The sequence below is a fragment of the Amborella trichopoda genome, chromosome 13 (genome assembly GCF_054954075.1).
Source record: "Amborella trichopoda isolate Santa Cruz 75 chromosome 13, AtrichopodaSantaCruz75HAP2 v2.0, whole genome shotgun sequence".
Lineage (NCBI taxonomy): Eukaryota > Viridiplantae > Streptophyta > Magnoliopsida > Amborellales > Amborellaceae > Amborella > Amborella trichopoda.
Window position 1 is genome coordinate 22,986,638 of NC_142348.1, and position 20,110 is coordinate 23,006,747.

Below are 20,110 nucleotides of genomic sequence, written 5' to 3' on the forward strand. Positions count from 1 at the left end.
GTGATGGAGATTCTCAACTGTTAAACTTTTGGACCTAGAATTCATCTCGAAGATGAGATGGATTTTGGAGGGAGGACTTATATAAATAGATGAGTCGGGGGACCGTCATTTATGGTTTCACATACATACAGTTACTAAAATTCAATCCCCAAATGCCCATCACATTCCAAGAACCTGTTGAAAAGCTAAAAAACTTCTTGTCCTTAGACAAGTTTCAGTACGAAATACCTTCTTTCAAGTATCATGCAATGGGTGTGGAATATTTTCCTTTGAGTATTGTACAATTGCTCCATCTTTAAAGTGAGATCAGAAAATGAATTCAGAAAATAATTATCAGATTAAATTATAATATACAATGTCATGGCTAATACATGAAGAGACAAATAAATAGATGGAAATGGACAGATGGATGGATTGATAGACAGACAAATAGATAGATAGATAGATAGATAGATAGAGGGAGAAAAAGGGAGTATTGCAAATTAATTGTTATACACAGCAACTTCAAGTGAAGATCAGAGCAAATATTGAATGAATCAGCAACCTCTTTTGGTTCTATTTCTTTCCTCCTACCTCTGCAACTCGTAAGGCAACGAAAGGTCGGTTCTTCTTCTTTTACACCAATCTCCTATTGGAATTCGACTTTTGATCCTTCAAGCTGATAATAGATAGGCAAATTTATAGTGTTAACTAGTGCAAATGAAAACCTTTAATCAGGTAAACAAAGGAAAAATGACATTGTTGAGATGGATTTGAGAGAGAGAGAGAGAGAGATGTTTAGAACTCCTCAGATTAAACCACAAGAGAGCATTAAGTTTGATGATGCATATGATATTAGACACCGATAAGGTGGGGGGGGTGGGGAGAGATATTTAAAACTTCAGAATAATACCGACAGGGGAGGGGGTGTTGGGGGTGGGGATAGATATAAAACTTCAGATTAATATGGTGGGGGGGGGGGGGGGGGGGGGGGGGGCGGCGGTGGGGGAAAGCGACCATCCCTTGTTCTTCAGTGCTCTCAACTGGATTAGCATTTGAAAGTGATCTAGTAAGGATAGCTCCCTATCATGTCTAAATCACATCTTTCAAATGCCTTTTCCATTTCTCCATTGCTCAGACATTGCATCAGCTGGAGTTAGCACAACCATTGAAAAGTTCTTCAAGTTCAAAACAATTGGGATATCGGCATTGCTCACCCAAGTTGAAGAGCAAGATCCAACTTTATTTGAAGCTGAGTAAAGAGATCATGAAATCCAAGGCTGTAAAATAACTATTAGAACCCCTTTCCCATGTGTGTGCATGAAAGGTAACAGGTAGATTTGTTGATTTTGCTTTTTTTGTCAGAGATGAGATTGGGTTCATTTGATCATTTAATTTTTTTAGTTATCTTCGATAAATAAGTCTTTTTATGTTATAGAGAACTGAAGGATAGAGTTGGAATTTAATTTGAGAAGATGAAGGGCTAAGATTTAAGAGTGACTAGGGTTTCTTATGGGGAAAGTGACTTAAGGTTACTTTTATAAATATGTAAGAAGGAAAACAAAACTAGAAGTATTGAATTTTGGGTCTCATAAAAGATTTTTTTATGTTTTATTTTCCTTCTCTGATTTTCCTAAATCATGTTGTAATATGCAATGCACTCTCATGACTCATGTTACAAAAAAATCATACAATCTTCGAAGGAATATTCATCATGGGAAAACAATGGTATATACATGGTCAAGGGAAATTATGACATAACCCAATACATTGTAGAAATCCCCATTCACCCTCCACTAAAGCCATGGATAATGATGGAGGAACAGTGGCAACCACCCTCACGTGAGTGGCTCCATGTCAATCTCTATCACTGTCCATCACTTCAATGTATAAGGAAGATCCAACATGACCGGGGTTTTACCATACTGCAGTGGATTAGAATATACATTGCCCATGGTAAAACAAATGTAACTAACTACATATTTATCAATCCATATAAACCCCAGAATGGGTCCTTTCACAACTTTATAGTGATTCAACTTAGCAACATATTTTAACAGGAATGTTCAACAAACCCCTTTTCTGCTCACCTCGTTATTTTCCGCTTGACCCTTCAGTGGCTGACAATGTAAGCTCTTGCGGAAATTGTCATGAACAGTATCAATGATCACAAAAGAGGAATGCTTTTCACGACGTAAGGTATCAAACTGTAAATGATTATCTACACAGAAGCCTAAGAAGGCTTGTGGTGTATAAAATATTTCACTTTGCAAAATACCATCCTTGTCCTTGGTACTTGAAGGAGGATCATTCATCTCAACCTGCAAGGAGTTAATATGTGGTGTTAATATAGCCAAAAGCATAGCGAGCAAAAAGCTAAATTGAGCTGTAAATAGAATTTAGTAAGGGTAAATATAACCTAATAAAATGGAAATGGGTAAAGCAATGTCGATTGGATCATCAACCTCCATTGATGGGATGGAGAGTGATGGAGAGAAGTAAGGTTTCCATGTCAGTTCAAGTGAACCCAGCACACACTCCATCATGGCCCATCTTTCAAAGTGGTTTGCAATGACCCAATGGACCATGATTTTTATATAGTCCACCATACTATACAGTCACATTTAAGAAATCTATAAAATATTAAAAGTTGAAATGCACATAAGATAATCCATGTATGATGAAATTTAAATGAGACTTCATGTCCAATTGCTCTACTTATCGGAGAAAAGGAATGCCTTCCCCTTCTGTTACAGGGAATTCGATTCTTGCAATCAATATTTTGTTCGGCCTCATAACAACTTCAAGATAAATAAAAAATTAGTTAACATTTTCATCATTTAAAAGTTAAAAACTGCTTTTGATTCAAATAGATATTGCATCGCATACTGACCGAATTAAAAGGTGAAATTATAAGTTCTTTAAAATATCCACTTTAGTGCATTTTTGCAATTAAATTCTATGGCATTCATTCAGTTTACGAAAGCTTTTCTTTTCTGTTCTTAATAAAACATAGATGATATGATTTTCCAGAATCATGCGAGTTTATCTTAAGACCAACATTTGAAAGACATAAGTCACTTAGAATGGTAAATTGTAAAAATTCATTCACTATATCAAAATAAGCACTTACTTCTCACAAAGATAAAAATTTTCACACAACATACAAACCCGGAGCTTCCTAGATAATTCAAATTCACCACAGTACTTGCATGCATGCTGCATGTGAACCACAATAAAATCCTCCCTCTTCTTACGAATGGAATCTCCAAGCTGGCAAAGGAAATACAGTGTAAATTAGCATTACATTCAATAAGATGAACAAACTAACAAAGAAAGAACCACACAAACCCTTAAAAGGTGGAAAGAATGTTAAAGATCCCAAGAAAATGGCAAGTTAACTAATTAATGATGTTATCTTTGTAAAAAAGTGGCATCTGAGGACAAATGTGATTTTTTGATAAGTGGTCAAGAATGTTTAATATATAACAGTTCAAGTAGCAAAAAAAAAAAAGAATGGTTTTGAAAGATATAGCTAAAAGAAAATTGGTCCGCACTTTCTGTGTCAAGAGTGCTTCCTTTGCAGTATCATTTGCAACAATAGCTTGGGTTGAACATTTTGTAGCCACTTTTGAAGGTGGTCTTTTTCCACTCTTTTGTCATTTTTCACCATCTTTTTTATCAATATTAGCAATAATACAATCTGCCCTTCTAGAAAAGTAATCCCCATCAAAATATGGCACAAAAGTCAAGGTCACCTTTGCCTTCTTTTCACTAGTACGCACAAAGAATTGTTCATACATAAGTATGCTCCACTACAATATCTTCATCTGTAGCCTTTTGTATCGTATCAAGATACCTAAGAAACAAACAACTAGTTATACTCCAGCTCATTATAAGTTCCCCTCTAAGACAGAGTACTTTAAACCTCAAAAATTGGCATTTCTTGTTAGCAAATTGGCATTTATAGTAATGATTAGATGCAAAAAAAAATAAGAATACACTGGCTCACACACGCACACATGCACCCACTGCAAGAAAGAGAGAGCTCACCACTGACGTAGTCTATCCAACTTTGGATATATTATATTTCCACACAGTCACACACCCTCACACTCACACTCACACTCACACTCATAGATATATATATTACACATATATGTGTGTTGTGTCCCCCAAAATGTTTTGGGGGTACTTTGGTTAATTTTTGTTTCACGAATTATTATTTTTATATTTTTATTAGGTGCGCTCACTAAGATGTACACATGCTCCAATTTTCAGAGCATTCTGATTTGTAGAAAAAAAATGAAAAATGAAATACTACCAAACAATCGTGACTGTGAGATTAACTTTGGACGGTGATGAGGATAGGCGAAATCACTGTTCATTTTCACCTATAAGCATTCGGAAGAATTTTTCTCATATCAATATATATATATATATATATATATATATATATATATATATATATATATATATATGTGTGTGTGTGTGTGTGTGTAGTATAAAAATTAGTGTACATATATGCTAATAATTGTATAAATATATAATAAGTGTTTACACGATCATGTACATCAATGTATATATATTAATGCATTATATATATGCAGTTATAAACTTTACTCGTACACACATACCAGTATATATACATCATATATACATAGCCTTCACATACACATATGGATATATTTTTTACACACTTATAATTGTATATATAGCTTATAACTAATTTATTGTATGGTTACTAATTTATTGTATGGTTATATGCATCAGTCTATATATATACACTGAAAGCAATGGTATGTATTGCTATACATCAATATATACAAAAATTGTTTTAATAACTGTATGTACATTAATATATATGACCATATATACAATTATTATCATTTTATACAGTTATTAGTGTATATGTATCCAGATTTGTATACTACACACACACACACACACACACACACACACACACACACACACACACACACACACACACACACACACATATATATATATATATATATATATATATATATATATATATATATATATATATATATATATATATATATATACTAGACATATATGCGTGTTGTGTATGAACTGATGTATGTATATTTACAATATGTATATATACTCATATGTTTTTCTGTATATATATATACTGATATGTGCACACACATGCACCTTTACGTATTGATAAGTTCATACATACATTTCTATATTGATTGATATATATGACTATATTGACACTGATTATCATTTGATACAGTTATTAGTGTATATGTATATATGTGTAAAGTTTTTATATATACAGTAATATATAAGATCATGTATATACTTATTATCAGTGATATATACTGTTATTAGCGCAATTTGTGTACATATTGATGTATGCAATACATTAGTTATCAGTGATAGGTACATATATGTTGTGTATGTATACACTAATACATGCATTTTATATACATTGATATATATGACCATATAAACGATATGTATATACAGATATGTATATGTGTATACTTATGTATTTATGAGTGCATATATATGGCCATATAAACGATATATATGAGTAGTTTATATATGTCTATATAGTGTGTATATATATATATATGATATGTATATACTGATATATTTATGCGTGTATATATAAACTTGTTATTAGTTATATATACACTGATATGCACAGGCACACGCAACCTTTCGCATTGATAGTGCATACATACATTTCTATATACATTGATATATAGGACCATATAGACAGGTTTTATCAGTTTATACAGTTTTTAACGTATATGTACACTGATATGTATATACGCACACTCATATGTATATGTATAAAGGTTTTATATAAACATTAATGCATAAGACCACATATATACTAATTATCAGTGATATATACAGTTATTAGCACATGTTTTGTATGTATTGATGTATAACAATATATACCATTGTTTTAATATAGATGCATGAACCATACAATACATTAGTTATTAGCAATCTATACAGTTATTAGTGTATAAAAACTACATTGATACGTGCGTGTGTGATGTTTGTATATATACGTATGTGTGTTTGGGTAAAGTGCACAACTATATATATATATATATATATATATATATATATATATATATATATATATATATATATATATATATATATATATAGTGCACTAATATATACATTTCTATATACACTGATGTTTATGACCATATATATACACTTATTATTTGTTTATATAGTTGCTTGCTATCATTTATATACAATTATCAATGTATATATACACTGATATGTGTACGCACATGCACCCTAACGCGTTGATAAGTGCATATATATTGTGTATGTATACACTAATTAATACACGTATTTTATATACATTAGATGATATATGTGCACATATCAACGTGTAAGGGTGCATGTGTGTGCGCGTAGCAGTGTATATATACATTGATAATTGTATATAACTGATAGCAATCAATTGTATACATACACGTATAAACATATGAGTATATACATATCGTATATATACACACATCACGTCATACATAACACGCATATATATGTAGTATATATATCTGTGAGTGTGAGTGTGAGTGTGAGTGTGAGTGTGAGTGTGAGTGTGAGTGTGTGTGTGTGTGAGTGTGAGTGTGTGTGTGTCTGTGTGAGTGTGAGTATGTATTTGTGTGTGTAAGTGAGTGTCTGACGATTGTGTGAGTGTGTATAGTATATAAATCAGTGGACATATATGTTAATATATGTATAAAGTGATAATAAGTGCATATATAGTCATATACTTCAATGTATATAGAAATGTATATATTAGTGCAATGTATATATACAGTTATGCATTTTACACAGACACACATATCAGTTTACACACATCGCCCATACACACATATCAGTTTACACACATCGTATATATACAGACATCACGCACACACACACACATAGCGATGTATTTTTTACACACAAATTACTGTATATATAGCAGATAACTAATGTATTGTGTTGTAATATGCATCAGTATAACTAATGTATAGCAAATAACTAATGTATTATGTGATTATATATAGTGAAAAAAATGGTATATATTGCTTTGCATCAATACGTACAGAAATTATACTGATCACTGTATATATCACTTATCATAAGTATATACATGGTCTTATACATTAGTTTAAATATATATCATCTAGACATATGCACATGAGTGTGTGTATAAATATATCAGCGTATATATAAGCTAATAACTGTATAAACTAATGTATTATATGATCATATATATCGCTGTAAATAGAAATGTATGTATGCACTATCAATGCATAAGGGTGTATGTGCGCATGTATTTCAATGTATATATACATTGATAATTGTATATAACTGATAGCAAGTATACACACATGCATAAATATATCAATATATACATATCGTATATAAACACACATCAGTCTATACACAACACGCATTTATGTGTAACATATATTTCTGTGATTGTGAGTGTGAGTGTGAGTGAGTGTGAGAGTGTGAGTGTGAGTGTGAGTGTGAGTGTGAGCGTGAGCGTGAGTGTTAGTATGAGTGTGTGTGTGTCTGTAGTATATAAATCAGTGTACACATACGTTAATAACTTTATAAACTGATAATAAGTGTATATATGGTCATATACCGCAATGTATAAAAAATTGTATATATTAGTGCACTATATATAGACAATTATTTACTTTACATACAAAAATATCAATATATACACATCGTATAGATACAGACATCACACACGCACACACATATCATTATATTTTTTGTACACTAATAACTGTATATATAACTGATAACTAATGTGTAGTACAATTATATATATATATATATATATATATATATATACACTGAAAGCAATGATATATATTGCTATATATCAATATGTACACAAATTGTGCTAATACTTGTATTTATCACTGATAATAAGTATATACATGGTCTTATACATTAGTCTATATATAGACCTTTTATACATGTACATATGAGTGTGCATATATATATATATATATATATATATATATATATATTAATGTACATATACGCTAATAATCGTATAAACTGATAATAAATGTCTACATAGGCATATATATCAGTATGTTAAGAAATGTATGTATGCACTATCAATGCGTAAGAGTGCATGTGCTGCGTATATCAGTGTATAAATAATTGATAGCAAGTTTATACATGCATGCATAAACGTATTAGTATATACATATCGTATATATCTATACACTGCATATGTATAAACTGATAATAAGGGTCTATATGGTTAAATACATTAGTGTATATAGAATACATGTATTAGTGTATACATATACAGTATATATGCACTTATCAACGCGTAATGCTACTTGTGCATGCGCATGCTGGTGTATATAAACATTGATAATTGTATATAACTGATAGCAAGCAAACTATATACATGCAAGCATAAACCTATCATTATATACATATCGTATATATAGACACATCAGTCTATACACAAAATGCATATATGTATAATATATATATATACATATCTGTGAGCATTAGTGTGAGTGTAAGTGTGAGTGTGTGTGGGTGAGTGTGAATGTGTGTGTGTGTGTGTGTGTGAGTGAATGTGTGTGTCAGTGTAAGAGTCTGTGTGAGTGTGAGTGTGAGTGTGAGTTTGAGTGAGTGTGTGTGTGTAGTATAGATATCAGTGTGAGTGTGTGTACAATATATATATCAGTGTTCGTATACGTTAATAACTGTATAAACTGATAATACGTGTATATTTGGTCATATACATCGATGTAACTAGAAATGTATATATTAGTGTGTTGTATATATACAGTTATGCACTTTACACACACATATAAGGATAACACATCATATATATATATACATTCATCACTCACACACACACACACACATAGCAATGTATTTTATACACACTAATAACTATATATATAGTTGATAACTAATGTATTGAAAGGTTATATGCATCAGTATATATGTATACACTGAACACAATGGTATATATTGCTAGCCATCAATACATACACCAATTGTGCTAATAATTGTATATATCATTAATAATAAGTATATATGCAGTCTTATACATTAGTGTATATATAAATCGTTTGTACATATGTATTTGAGTGTACGTATATACATATCAGTATACATATACGCTAATAATTGTATATGAATACAGAGTAAATCGAAATATATGAAATGAATAAGGGTGCATATGTATGAGCATATCAATGTATATATAAATGATAACAAGTTATACATACACGCATAACTATATCAATATATATATATCATATATATACACACTGTATATATATATAATCAGCAAATGCGTATCTATATGATCATATATATCACTGTATACAGAATGCATCTATTAGTGTACACATACACAGTATAGAAGCACTTATCAACGTGTAAGGGTGCACGTGCGTGTGTATACCAGTGTATATATACTTTGATAATTGTATAAAACTGACAGCAAGCAATTATAACATACATGCATAAACATATCAGTACATACATATCGTATATATGCACACATAAGTCTATACACAACACACATATATGTGTAATATATATATCTATGAGTGTGAGTGTGAGTGTGTGTGTGACTGTGTGAATGTGAGTTTATGTGAGTGTAAGTGTAAGTGTGAGTGTGAGTGTGTGTGTTTGTGAGTGAGTGTGTTTGTGTGTGTGTGAGTCTGGGTGTGAGTTTGTGGGTGTGTGTGTGTATGTTTTAGTATATAAATTAGTATACATATACGTTAATAATTGTAAAAACTAATAATAAGTGTATATATGGTCATATAAATCAATGTATATAGAAATATATACATTAGTTCACGGTTTACATACAGTTATGCCCTTTATACATGTACGCATATCAGTATATACACATCATATATATACAGACACCAAGTACACACACATATCAATGTATTTTTCCACATTAATAACTGTATATATAGTTGATAACTAATGTATTGTATGGTTATATGCATCAATATATATATATATATATATATATATATATATATATATATATATATATATATATATATATATATATATATATATATATATATATATATATATATATATATATACACACACACACTGATAGCAAATTTATACATATATGCATAAACATATCAGCATATACATATCGTATATATAGACATTGTAGATATATATATATATAAATTGTTAATAAGGATCTATATGGTCATATATATCAGTGTATATAGAATACACGTATTACTGTAAACATACACAATATATATGCACTTATCAATACGTAAAGGTGCATGTGCATACGCATATAACTGTATATATACAGTAATAATTGTATATAACTAATAGGTAGCAACTATATACATACATGCATAAATATATCAGTATATACATATTGTACATATACGCACCAGTCTATACACAACACACATATGTGTGTAGTACATATATATGTAAGTGTAAGTGAGAGTGTGTATACATACACAATACATTGACACTTATCAATGCGTAAGGGTGCATGTGCATGCACGTAACAGTGTGCATACATTGATAATTATACATAACAACAGATAGAAAGCAATTATATACATACAGACATAAACATATCAGTTTATATATATCATATAAGTACATACACAACACGCATATATGTGCAGTATATATATCTGAGTGTGAGTGTGAGTGAGTGTGAATGTGTATGTGTGTGTGTGTGTAAGTGTGAGTGTGAGTGTGAGTGTGAGTATGAGTATATGTGTGAGTGAGTGTGTGTGTGAGTGTGAGTGTGAGTGTGAGTGTAAGTGTGTGTGTAGTATATAAATCAGGGTACATATACGTTGATAATTATATAAACTGATAATAAGTGTATATACAGTAATATAGATCAATGTATAATGAAAGTTTAAATGCATCAGTATATATATATACACTGAAAACAATGATATATAATGTTATACAACAATACGTACAAAATTTGTACTAATAACTGTATATATAACTGATATTAATTATATACATGGTCTTAGACATTAGTGTATATAAAAACTGTTTATACATTTGCATATGAGTGTGCGCATATATATATCAGTGTACATATACGCTATTAACCATATAAATTGATAATAGGTATCTATATGGTCATATATATTAGTGTAAGTAGAAATTTATGTATGCACTATCTATGCGTCTGGGTGCAAGTGCATGCGCATGTCAGTAGATATATAATTGATAGCAAGTTCATACATACACGTATAAACATATTAGTATATGTATATTATATATATATACACCCTGTATATATATATAAATCACTAATAAAGGTCTACATGATCATTATATTAGTGTATGTAGAATGCATGTATTAGTGTATACACATACAGTACAAAAGCACTTATCAATACATAAGGGTGCATGTGCGTGCGCATATCCATATATATATATATATATATTGATAATTATATATAACTGATAGGAAGCAACTATTTGCTACACGCATAAACATATTAGTATATACCTATCATATATATACACGCATCAGTCCATACACAACGTGCATATATGTGTAGTATAAATATCTGTGAGTACGAGTGTGAATGTGAGTGCGCGAGTGTGAGTGTGAGTGTGAGTGCAATTGCGAGTGTGTGAGTGTGTATTTTTTACACACTAATAACTATATGTATAACTGATAACAAATGTGTTGTATGGTTCCATGCATCAGTATATATATATATATATATATATATATATATATATATATACATTGAAACCAATGGTATATATTACTTTACATCAATATGTTTTCAAATTGTGCTATTAACTGTATATATCACTGATAATAAGTATATACATGGTCTTATACATTAGTGTAGATATAAACCCTTTAAACATATGCATATGAATGTGCATTTATACCTATCAGTATACGTAGACGCCAATAACAGTAAAAAAGTTTGGGTAAAAAATAATAGCAAAAATTGATAATAAGTGACTATATGGTCAAATATATCAATGCATATACAAATGTATGTACGCAGTATCAATGCGTAAAGGTGCATGTGCATGCGCATATCGGTGTATATACAACTGAAAGTAAGCTTATACATACACCATAAACATATCAATATATACGTATCGTATATATATACACACTGTATATATATATATATATATATATATATATATATATATATATATATATATATATATATATATATATATATAAACAGCTAATAAGTGTATATGGTCACATATTTCAGTGTATATAGAATGCATGTATTAGTGTATATATACACAGTATATATGCACTTATCAACGAGTTAGGGTGCATGTGCATGCTCATAGCAGTGTATATATATATTCATAATTGTATATAACTGATAGAAGGTAACTACATACATGCGCGCATAAACATATCAATTTATACATATCGTATAAATACTCACATCAGTCCATATATAACACGCACATATGTGTACTATATATATCTGGGAGTGTGAGTGTTAGTGTGAGTGTGTGTGTGAGTGAGGTGTGTGTGTGTGTGTGAGTGTGTGTGAGTGTGTGTGTGAGTGTGTGTGAGTGTGTGTGTGTGTGAGTATGAGTGTCAGTGTGAGTGTGTGTGTGTGTGAGTATGAGTGTCAGTGTGAGTGTGTGTGTGTGTGTGTGAGTATGAGTATCAGTGTAAGTGTGTGTGTGTAGCATATAAATCAGTGTACATATACGTTCATAACTGTTTAAACTGATAAATAATGTATATATGGTTATACACATCAATGTATGTAAAAAACTATATATTAGTGCAGTGTATATAAAAAGTTCTGCACTTTACAAATACACACCTATTAGTATATACACATCGTATAGATACATATATCACAAACACATAGACACATTTCAATGTATTTTATACATACTAATAACTAATGTATTGTATGGTTATATGCATCAGTAACAGTATATATTGCTATACATCAATACGTAAACAAATTGTGCTAATAACTGTATATATCACTAATAATAAGTATATACATGGTCTTATATATTAGTATATATATAAACCCTTTAAACATATAAATATGAGTGTTCGTATATACATATCAGTGTACATATACGCTAATAACTGTAAAAACTGATAAAATGTATCCATATGGTCATTTATATCTGTGTATATAGAAATATATGTAAGCATTATCAATGCGTAAGGGTGCATGTATGTGTGCATATCAGTGTATATATAACTGATAGCAAGTTTATACATAAACGTATAAGCATATCAGTATATGCATATCGTATATATACACACTATATATAAATATAAACTGCTAATAAGTACATCGAATGCATGTGCGTGCACATATGGGTGCGTATATTCTTCGATTATTGTATAAAACTGAAAGCAAGCAACTGCATATATAGTATATACATATCGTATATATATGTATATATATACACATCAGTCCATACACAACACACATATGTGTAATATATATATCTGTGAGTGTGAGTGTGAGTGTGAGAGTGGATGTGCGTGTGTGCGAGTGTGAGTGTGAGTGTGAGTGTGAGTGTGTGTGTGTGTGTGGGTGTAGTATATAACTCAGTATACATATATACCTTCATAACTGTATATGCACTAATCAACGCGTAAGGGTATATGTGCATGTGCATATCAGTGTATCTATATATTGATAATTGTAAATAACTGATAACAAGCAACTGTATACATAGACGCATAAATATATCAATATATACATATCATATATATACACACATCTGTCCATACACAACATGCATATATATGTAATATATATATATCTGTGAGTGTGAGTGTGATGTGAATGTGTGGGAGTGAGAGTATTAGTGCATGTGTGTGTGTATGGGTATATGGATGTAGTATAAAAATCAGTGTACATATCATATATATACACACATCAGTCCATACACAACACGCATATATATGTAATAAATATATCGGTGAGTGTGTGTAACTGTGAATGTGAGTGTGAGTGCGAGTGCGAGTGCGAGTGCGAGTGCGAGTGCGAGTGTGAGAGTGAGTGTGAGTGTGATTGTGATTGTGAGTGTGAGTGTGAGTGTGTGTGTGCGTGGGTGTAATATATAAATCAGTGTACATATATGTCCATAACTGTATATATACAGTTGTGTATTTCACATATACACATATATTAGTATATACACATTGTCTATACAGACATCACACACACACATCAATGTACTTTTTACACACTAATAACAATATATATAGCTGATACCTAATGTATACATGCACGCATAAACATATCAGTATATACATATCGTACATATACAAATATCAAAATACATAACAAGCATATGTGTAGTATATATATATTTATGTGTATGACCATATATACACTTATAATCAGTTTATACAGTTATTAGTGTATATATATATATATATATATATATATATATATACATATACATATATATATATACTACACATATATGCGTGTTGTGTATGGACTGATGTGGGTATATTTACGATATGTTTATGCGTGTATGTATACACTTGCTTGCTATCAGTTATATACAATTATACATGTATGTATACACTGATGCGCATGTAGATGCACCCTTACTTGTTGATAAGTAAATATATACTGTGTATGTAAGTATATATAATACATGTATTCTATATACACTGATATATATGACAATATAGATACTTATTAGCAGTTTATACATATATACAGTATTTAATATACGACATGTACATACTGATATATTTATTCGTGTATGTATACACTTGCCATCAGTTACATAAACAGTGTTTATATATTCGATATGTATATACTGATATATTTATGCGTGTATGTATATACTAGCTATCAGTTGCATATAACCTGATGTGCACACGCACATGCATCCTTATGCATTGATAAGTTCATACATACATTACATATACACTGATATATATGACCTTATAGACACGTATTGTCAATTTATCAGCTATTAGCTTATATGTACACTGATATGTATATACGCACACTCATACGCATATGTATAATATATAAGACCATGTATAAACTTAATATCGGTGATACATACAATTATTAAAACAATTTGTATACATACTGATGTATAGCAATACATACCATTGTTTTCAATGTATATATATATATACTGATGCATATAACTATACAATATATTAGTTGTGTGAGTGTGAGTATAAGTGTGAGTATGAGCGAGTGTGTATGTGTTTGTGAGTGAGTGAGTATGTCTATGTGAGAGTGTGTGTGTGTGTGTGAGTGAGTGTCTGTGAGTGTGAGTGTGACTGTGTGTGTGAGTAACATATAAGTTAATAACAATATAAACTGATAATAAGTGTATATATGTTCATATACATCAATGTATATAGAAATGTATATATTAGTACACTGTATATATACAATTATGCAGTTTACACATACACACATATCAATATATACATATCATATATATACAGACATAACGCTCACACACTCACTTATAACAATGTATTTTTAACACACAAATAACTGTATATAAAGCTGATAACTAATGTTATGTAACGATAATTGCATCAGTAAATAAATATACACTGAAAACAATGGTATACATCGTTATACATCAATACGTACACAAATTGTACTAATAACTGTATATAACACTGACAATAAGTATTTACATGGTTTTATACATTAGTGTATATATAAATCGTGTATACATATCCATATGAGTGCATATCAGTGCACATATACGCTAATAACTGTATAAATTGATAATAAGAGTCTACATGGTCATATATATCAATGTAAATAGAAATGTATGTATGCACTATCAATGCTAAAAGGTGCATGTGCGTGTGCATAACAATGTATATAACTGATAACAAGTTTATACATACACGAAGAAACATATCAGTATATACATATCGTATATATACACACACTATATATATATATATATATATAAACAGCTAATGAGTGTCTATATGGTCATATATATCAGTATAGATAGAATGCATGTATTAGTGTATACGTACACAGTTATGCCCTTATCAACGCGTAAGTGCATGTACGTGCACATATGAGTGTACATATACATTGATAAATGTACTTAAAAGATACAAAACAACTGTATACATACATGCATAAACATATAAGTATATACATATCGTATATATCTACACATCAGTCCATACACAATATACATATATGTATAGAATATATATCTGTGAGTGTGAGTGTATGGATGTGTGTGTGAGTGAGTGTGTGACTAAGTGTTAGTGAGTGTGAGTGTGAGTGTGTGAGTAAGTGTGTTTAGAATACAAATTGGTATACATAAACGTTAATAATTGTATAAACTGATAATAAATGTATATATGGTCATATACATCAATATATATAGAAATGTAATATTAGTGCACTGTACATATACAGTTTACACATACAAACATATCAAAATATACACATCGTATATATATAGACATCACACACACACACATATCAATATATTTTTTACAAATTAATAACTGTATATATATCTGATAACTGACGTATTGTAAGGCTATATGCATCAATATATATATATACACACTAAAAATAATAGTGTATACTACTATACATCAATAAGTTCCCAAATTGTGCTACTAACCTTATATATCACTGATAATAAAGTATATATATGGTCTTATACATTAGTGTATACATAAACTGTTTATACATATGCAAATGAGTGTGCGTATAAACATATCAATGTATATATACGTTAATAAATGTATAAACTGATAAAGGTGTATATAGAAATGTTTGTATGCATTATCAATGCGTAAGGGTGCATGTGCGTGTGCATATCAGTGTATATATAACTGACCGCAAGTTTATACATACAGGCATAAACATTTTAGTATATACATGTCGTATATAGAAACGTATATATTTTAACACGCTAACAATTGTATATATACAGTTATGCACTTTACACACTATGCACTTTACACACAAACATATCAATATATACTCAACGCATCTATATAGACATCACACACACACACATATCAATGTTATTTTTACACACTAATAACTGTATATATACCTGATAACTAATGTGTATTATGGTTATATGCATCAGTGTATATATTCACACTGAAAACAATGGTATGTATTGCTATACATCAATACGTACACAAATTGTGCTAATAATTGTATATATCACAGATAATAAGTAAATACACGATCTTATACATTAGTGTATATATAAGCCCTTTTTACATAAGCATAAGAGTGTGCGTATATACATATCAGAGTACATATACGCTAATAACAGTATAGACTGATAACAAGTATCTATATAGTAATATATATTAGTGTATATACAAATATATGTATGCACTATAAATGCTAAAGGATGCAAGTGTGTGCGCATATCAGTATATATATAAATAATAGCAAATTTATATATAATCATATATATACACACACTGTATATATATAAAAATAAAAATAGCTAATAAGTATATATATGGTCATATATATGTCAGTGTAAATATAATACATGTATTAGTGTATACATATACAACATATAAACACTTATTGAGTATGGGTGCATGTGCACGCGCATAGCAATGTATATATACATTGATAATTGTATATAACTGATAGCAAGCAACTGTATGCATATACGTATAAACATATCAATATATACATATCGTATATATACACACATCAGTCCACACACAACATGAATAGAAGTGTAATATATATATCTGTGAGTGTGAGTGTGAGTGTGAGTGTGAGTGTGAGTGTGAGTGGGAGTGTGAATGTGTGTGTGAGTTTGTGTGTGTGTATGTATGTGTGAGTGAGTGAGTGTGAGTGTGTGTATGTGTGTAATATATAAATCAGTGTACATAATATAAAATTAGTGCACTGTATGTATACATTTATGCACTTTACACATACACACATATCATTATACACACATCGTATATATATAGACATCAGATACACACACACATATCATTGTATTAACCACTAATAACAGCATATATAGATGATAACTAATGTATTGTACGGTTATTTGCATAAGTTTATATATTTACACTGAAAACATTGGTATATATTGATATATTGAAGGCTTTCGAGCTTGGTGGGTCGTGCGCGACAGATCAGTTAGCATGGGCTCAGTATGCCCCTACTGAACTCGAGTCTTATATGCTGATCGCGTAAGGACCGGTTCTTGATGGTCCTGGGATCGTGACAGTTTGGTGGTCAGGTCATATTTTATGACGCTGACCACTCTGCCGGATTCACGCACTTCCTCTTCGGGCCCTGTGATTTGAAGAGGGTAGAAGGGGTTCTAGTGAAGAGGGTAATCAGAGTTGGCTGCCCCGATTGTTTTAGTGGCTTCTCTGATCAGGATTTTCTGACCACTGTCGTGCTTAGCTTTGAGGCTTTTATGGACCTCATGCCAGAATTGCGATTGGGATTGCGGCTGGCCGACTTTTCTTGCGCAAGAAAGAGCCGTCTCCATCAGATGAAGAAATGGGTGTGGGTCAGGAACTGCAGTCAACTTAGGCCAAGGAGGACGAAGGACTTGATCTCCCAACGGGTCATTGCCCTAAGCTCTCTTATGGGCTTTAGAGACATGACCGAGCTGATGGGGCTGGCTCAAGATGGTACTCTTGGGGAAGGCCTTCAGATGTGCAGATGCACAAGAGGCAAATAAGGTATTGGAAAAAGTACACTCAAGCATATGTGGGCTGTATCAGTCCGGCCTAAGCTCTATGTACGGATACGCAGATTGGTGTATTATTGACCTTCGATGGCTGCTGATTCCTTAAACTATGCCAAGAGGTTCCAGGTGTGCCAAATGCACTCGAGCCTTATTCATTAGCGTCTAGAGCGCCTACTCCCTACAATGGCATCATGGCCCTTTTCACAAAGGGGTATGGACATTGTAGGTCTTATCGACCCTCCTTCTGTAATGGGTCATGTCTTCATTCTAGCGGCAACAGACTATTTCTCCAAGTGGGCTGAAGCGGTCCCCCTCAAGCAAGTTCTTAGGGCTACAGTGGCCAACTTTGTGCGGTATCACATCATATACCGGTTTGGGGTGCCTGACCGAATTATATCTGACAATGGCCCTCAATTCAAAAGCCATCATCACATTGATCGCTTGGTTAACCATTTGTTTTTCAAGTGGAAGTATTCAACTGTGTACCACCCTCGGGCGAACGGCTTAGCTGAGGCTTTCAATAAGACCTTGCGCAGTGTTTTAAGAAAGTCAGTATCAAAGACGAAAAAGAATTGGCAAGAGAAGCTTCTTGAAGCATTGTGGGCCTATCACACCACCACACGAAATGCCACCTATTCCACTCCTTATTCCCAAGTCTATGGAGGTGAAGGAGTCTTACCTCTTGAGATTGAACTCCCTTCGTTGTGTCTCACCATACATCAAGGACTGACCGAAGATGAGAGGGCTAAGCTTTGCTATCAAGAATTAGATGGCCTCGATGAAAAGAGGTTAGAAGCTCAGCAGAATCTCGAACTCAACCAGGGGAGAATGAAGAGGGCCTTTGATAAGTCTGTCAAAGTCTGCTCATTCTCTCATAGAGATCTGGTTCCCGCCGTCAAAAGGCCGATCATTATGCATAGGCATAGTCATGAAAGTCTCGCCAAATGGGGCTTACATACTGGCCCATCCTAATGGAGAGGAGGCGAAGCCCCCCATCTATGGCTGATACCTAAAGAAGTATTATCCTTGATACTCTCTCAAAAGACCCAATAAACAACAAAAAGGAAGTAAGAACAAAAAGAAAACAAAAGGAGGGAAAGAAAAGAAGCAAGACAGTTCAAACAAAGTTTAACTCTTTTTATTGCATTAGAAGGAATTACAAGCCAAAAAGCCCATTATTAGGGAGATTACAAATCTAGCAAGCAATATTGCTCTCACAGCAGAAGAAAAGAGGGTAGTTGTGCCAGAGTTTCGCCCTTGCATCTGAGGAAAAGATGATGGTTACAGGCCAAAAAGTCGGTCTCGCATCAGAAGAAAAGAGAGTAGATGCATCAGAGCATCGCTCTTGCATATGAGAAAAAGA

General features: G+C 31.6%; 1 protein-coding gene across 7 annotated transcripts; it reads right to left on the minus strand.

The window, feature by feature from the left end:
- Positions 1–314: 314 nt before the first annotated feature.
- Positions 315–4,383, minus strand: LOC148779096 (histone acetyltransferase HAC1-like). Of its 7 annotated transcripts, none has more exons than XR_016048259.1 (4): positions 3,738–4,383; positions 3,113–3,252; positions 2,070–2,780; positions 315–658 (listed from the first exon to the last, which is right to left on the minus strand). XR_016048259.1 is itself a non-coding variant. In XM_088856654.1 (4 exons), exons 1-4 carry the CDS (start codon positions 3,871–3,873, stop codon positions 629–631), a joined length of 456 nt encoding a protein of 151 aa, XP_088712780.1. In that variant the 5' UTR covers positions 3,874–4,378; the 3' UTR covers positions 315–628. The 7 variants fall into 7 exon arrangements, 5 of the variants coding, with proteins under 5 accessions (XP_088712780.1, XP_088712782.1, XP_088712781.1 ...); XR_016048260.1 differs by having other exon boundaries at positions 2,070–2,300; positions 3,738–4,376; XM_088856654.1 differs by having other exon boundaries at positions 2,070–2,300; positions 3,151–3,252; positions 3,781–4,378.
- Between the last annotated feature and the right edge of the window lie 15,727 nt (positions 4,384–20,110).

Bases quoted from the DNA above. Each gene is read 5' to 3' on its own strand.
- LOC148779096 (XM_088856654.1), bottom strand. From the start codon at position 3,873: ATGAGCTGGAGTATAACTAGTTGTTTGTTTCTTAGGTATCTTGATACG. The intron at 2,301-3,150 runs GTTTGTATGTTG...AACTCCTTGCAG, and splicing joins AATTATCTAGGAAGCTCCGG to GTTGAGATGAATGATCCTCC. The intron at 659-2,069 runs GTGAGCAGAAAA...ATCTATTATCAG, and splicing joins GTCAAGCGGAAAATAACGAG to CTTGAAGGATCAAAAGTCGA.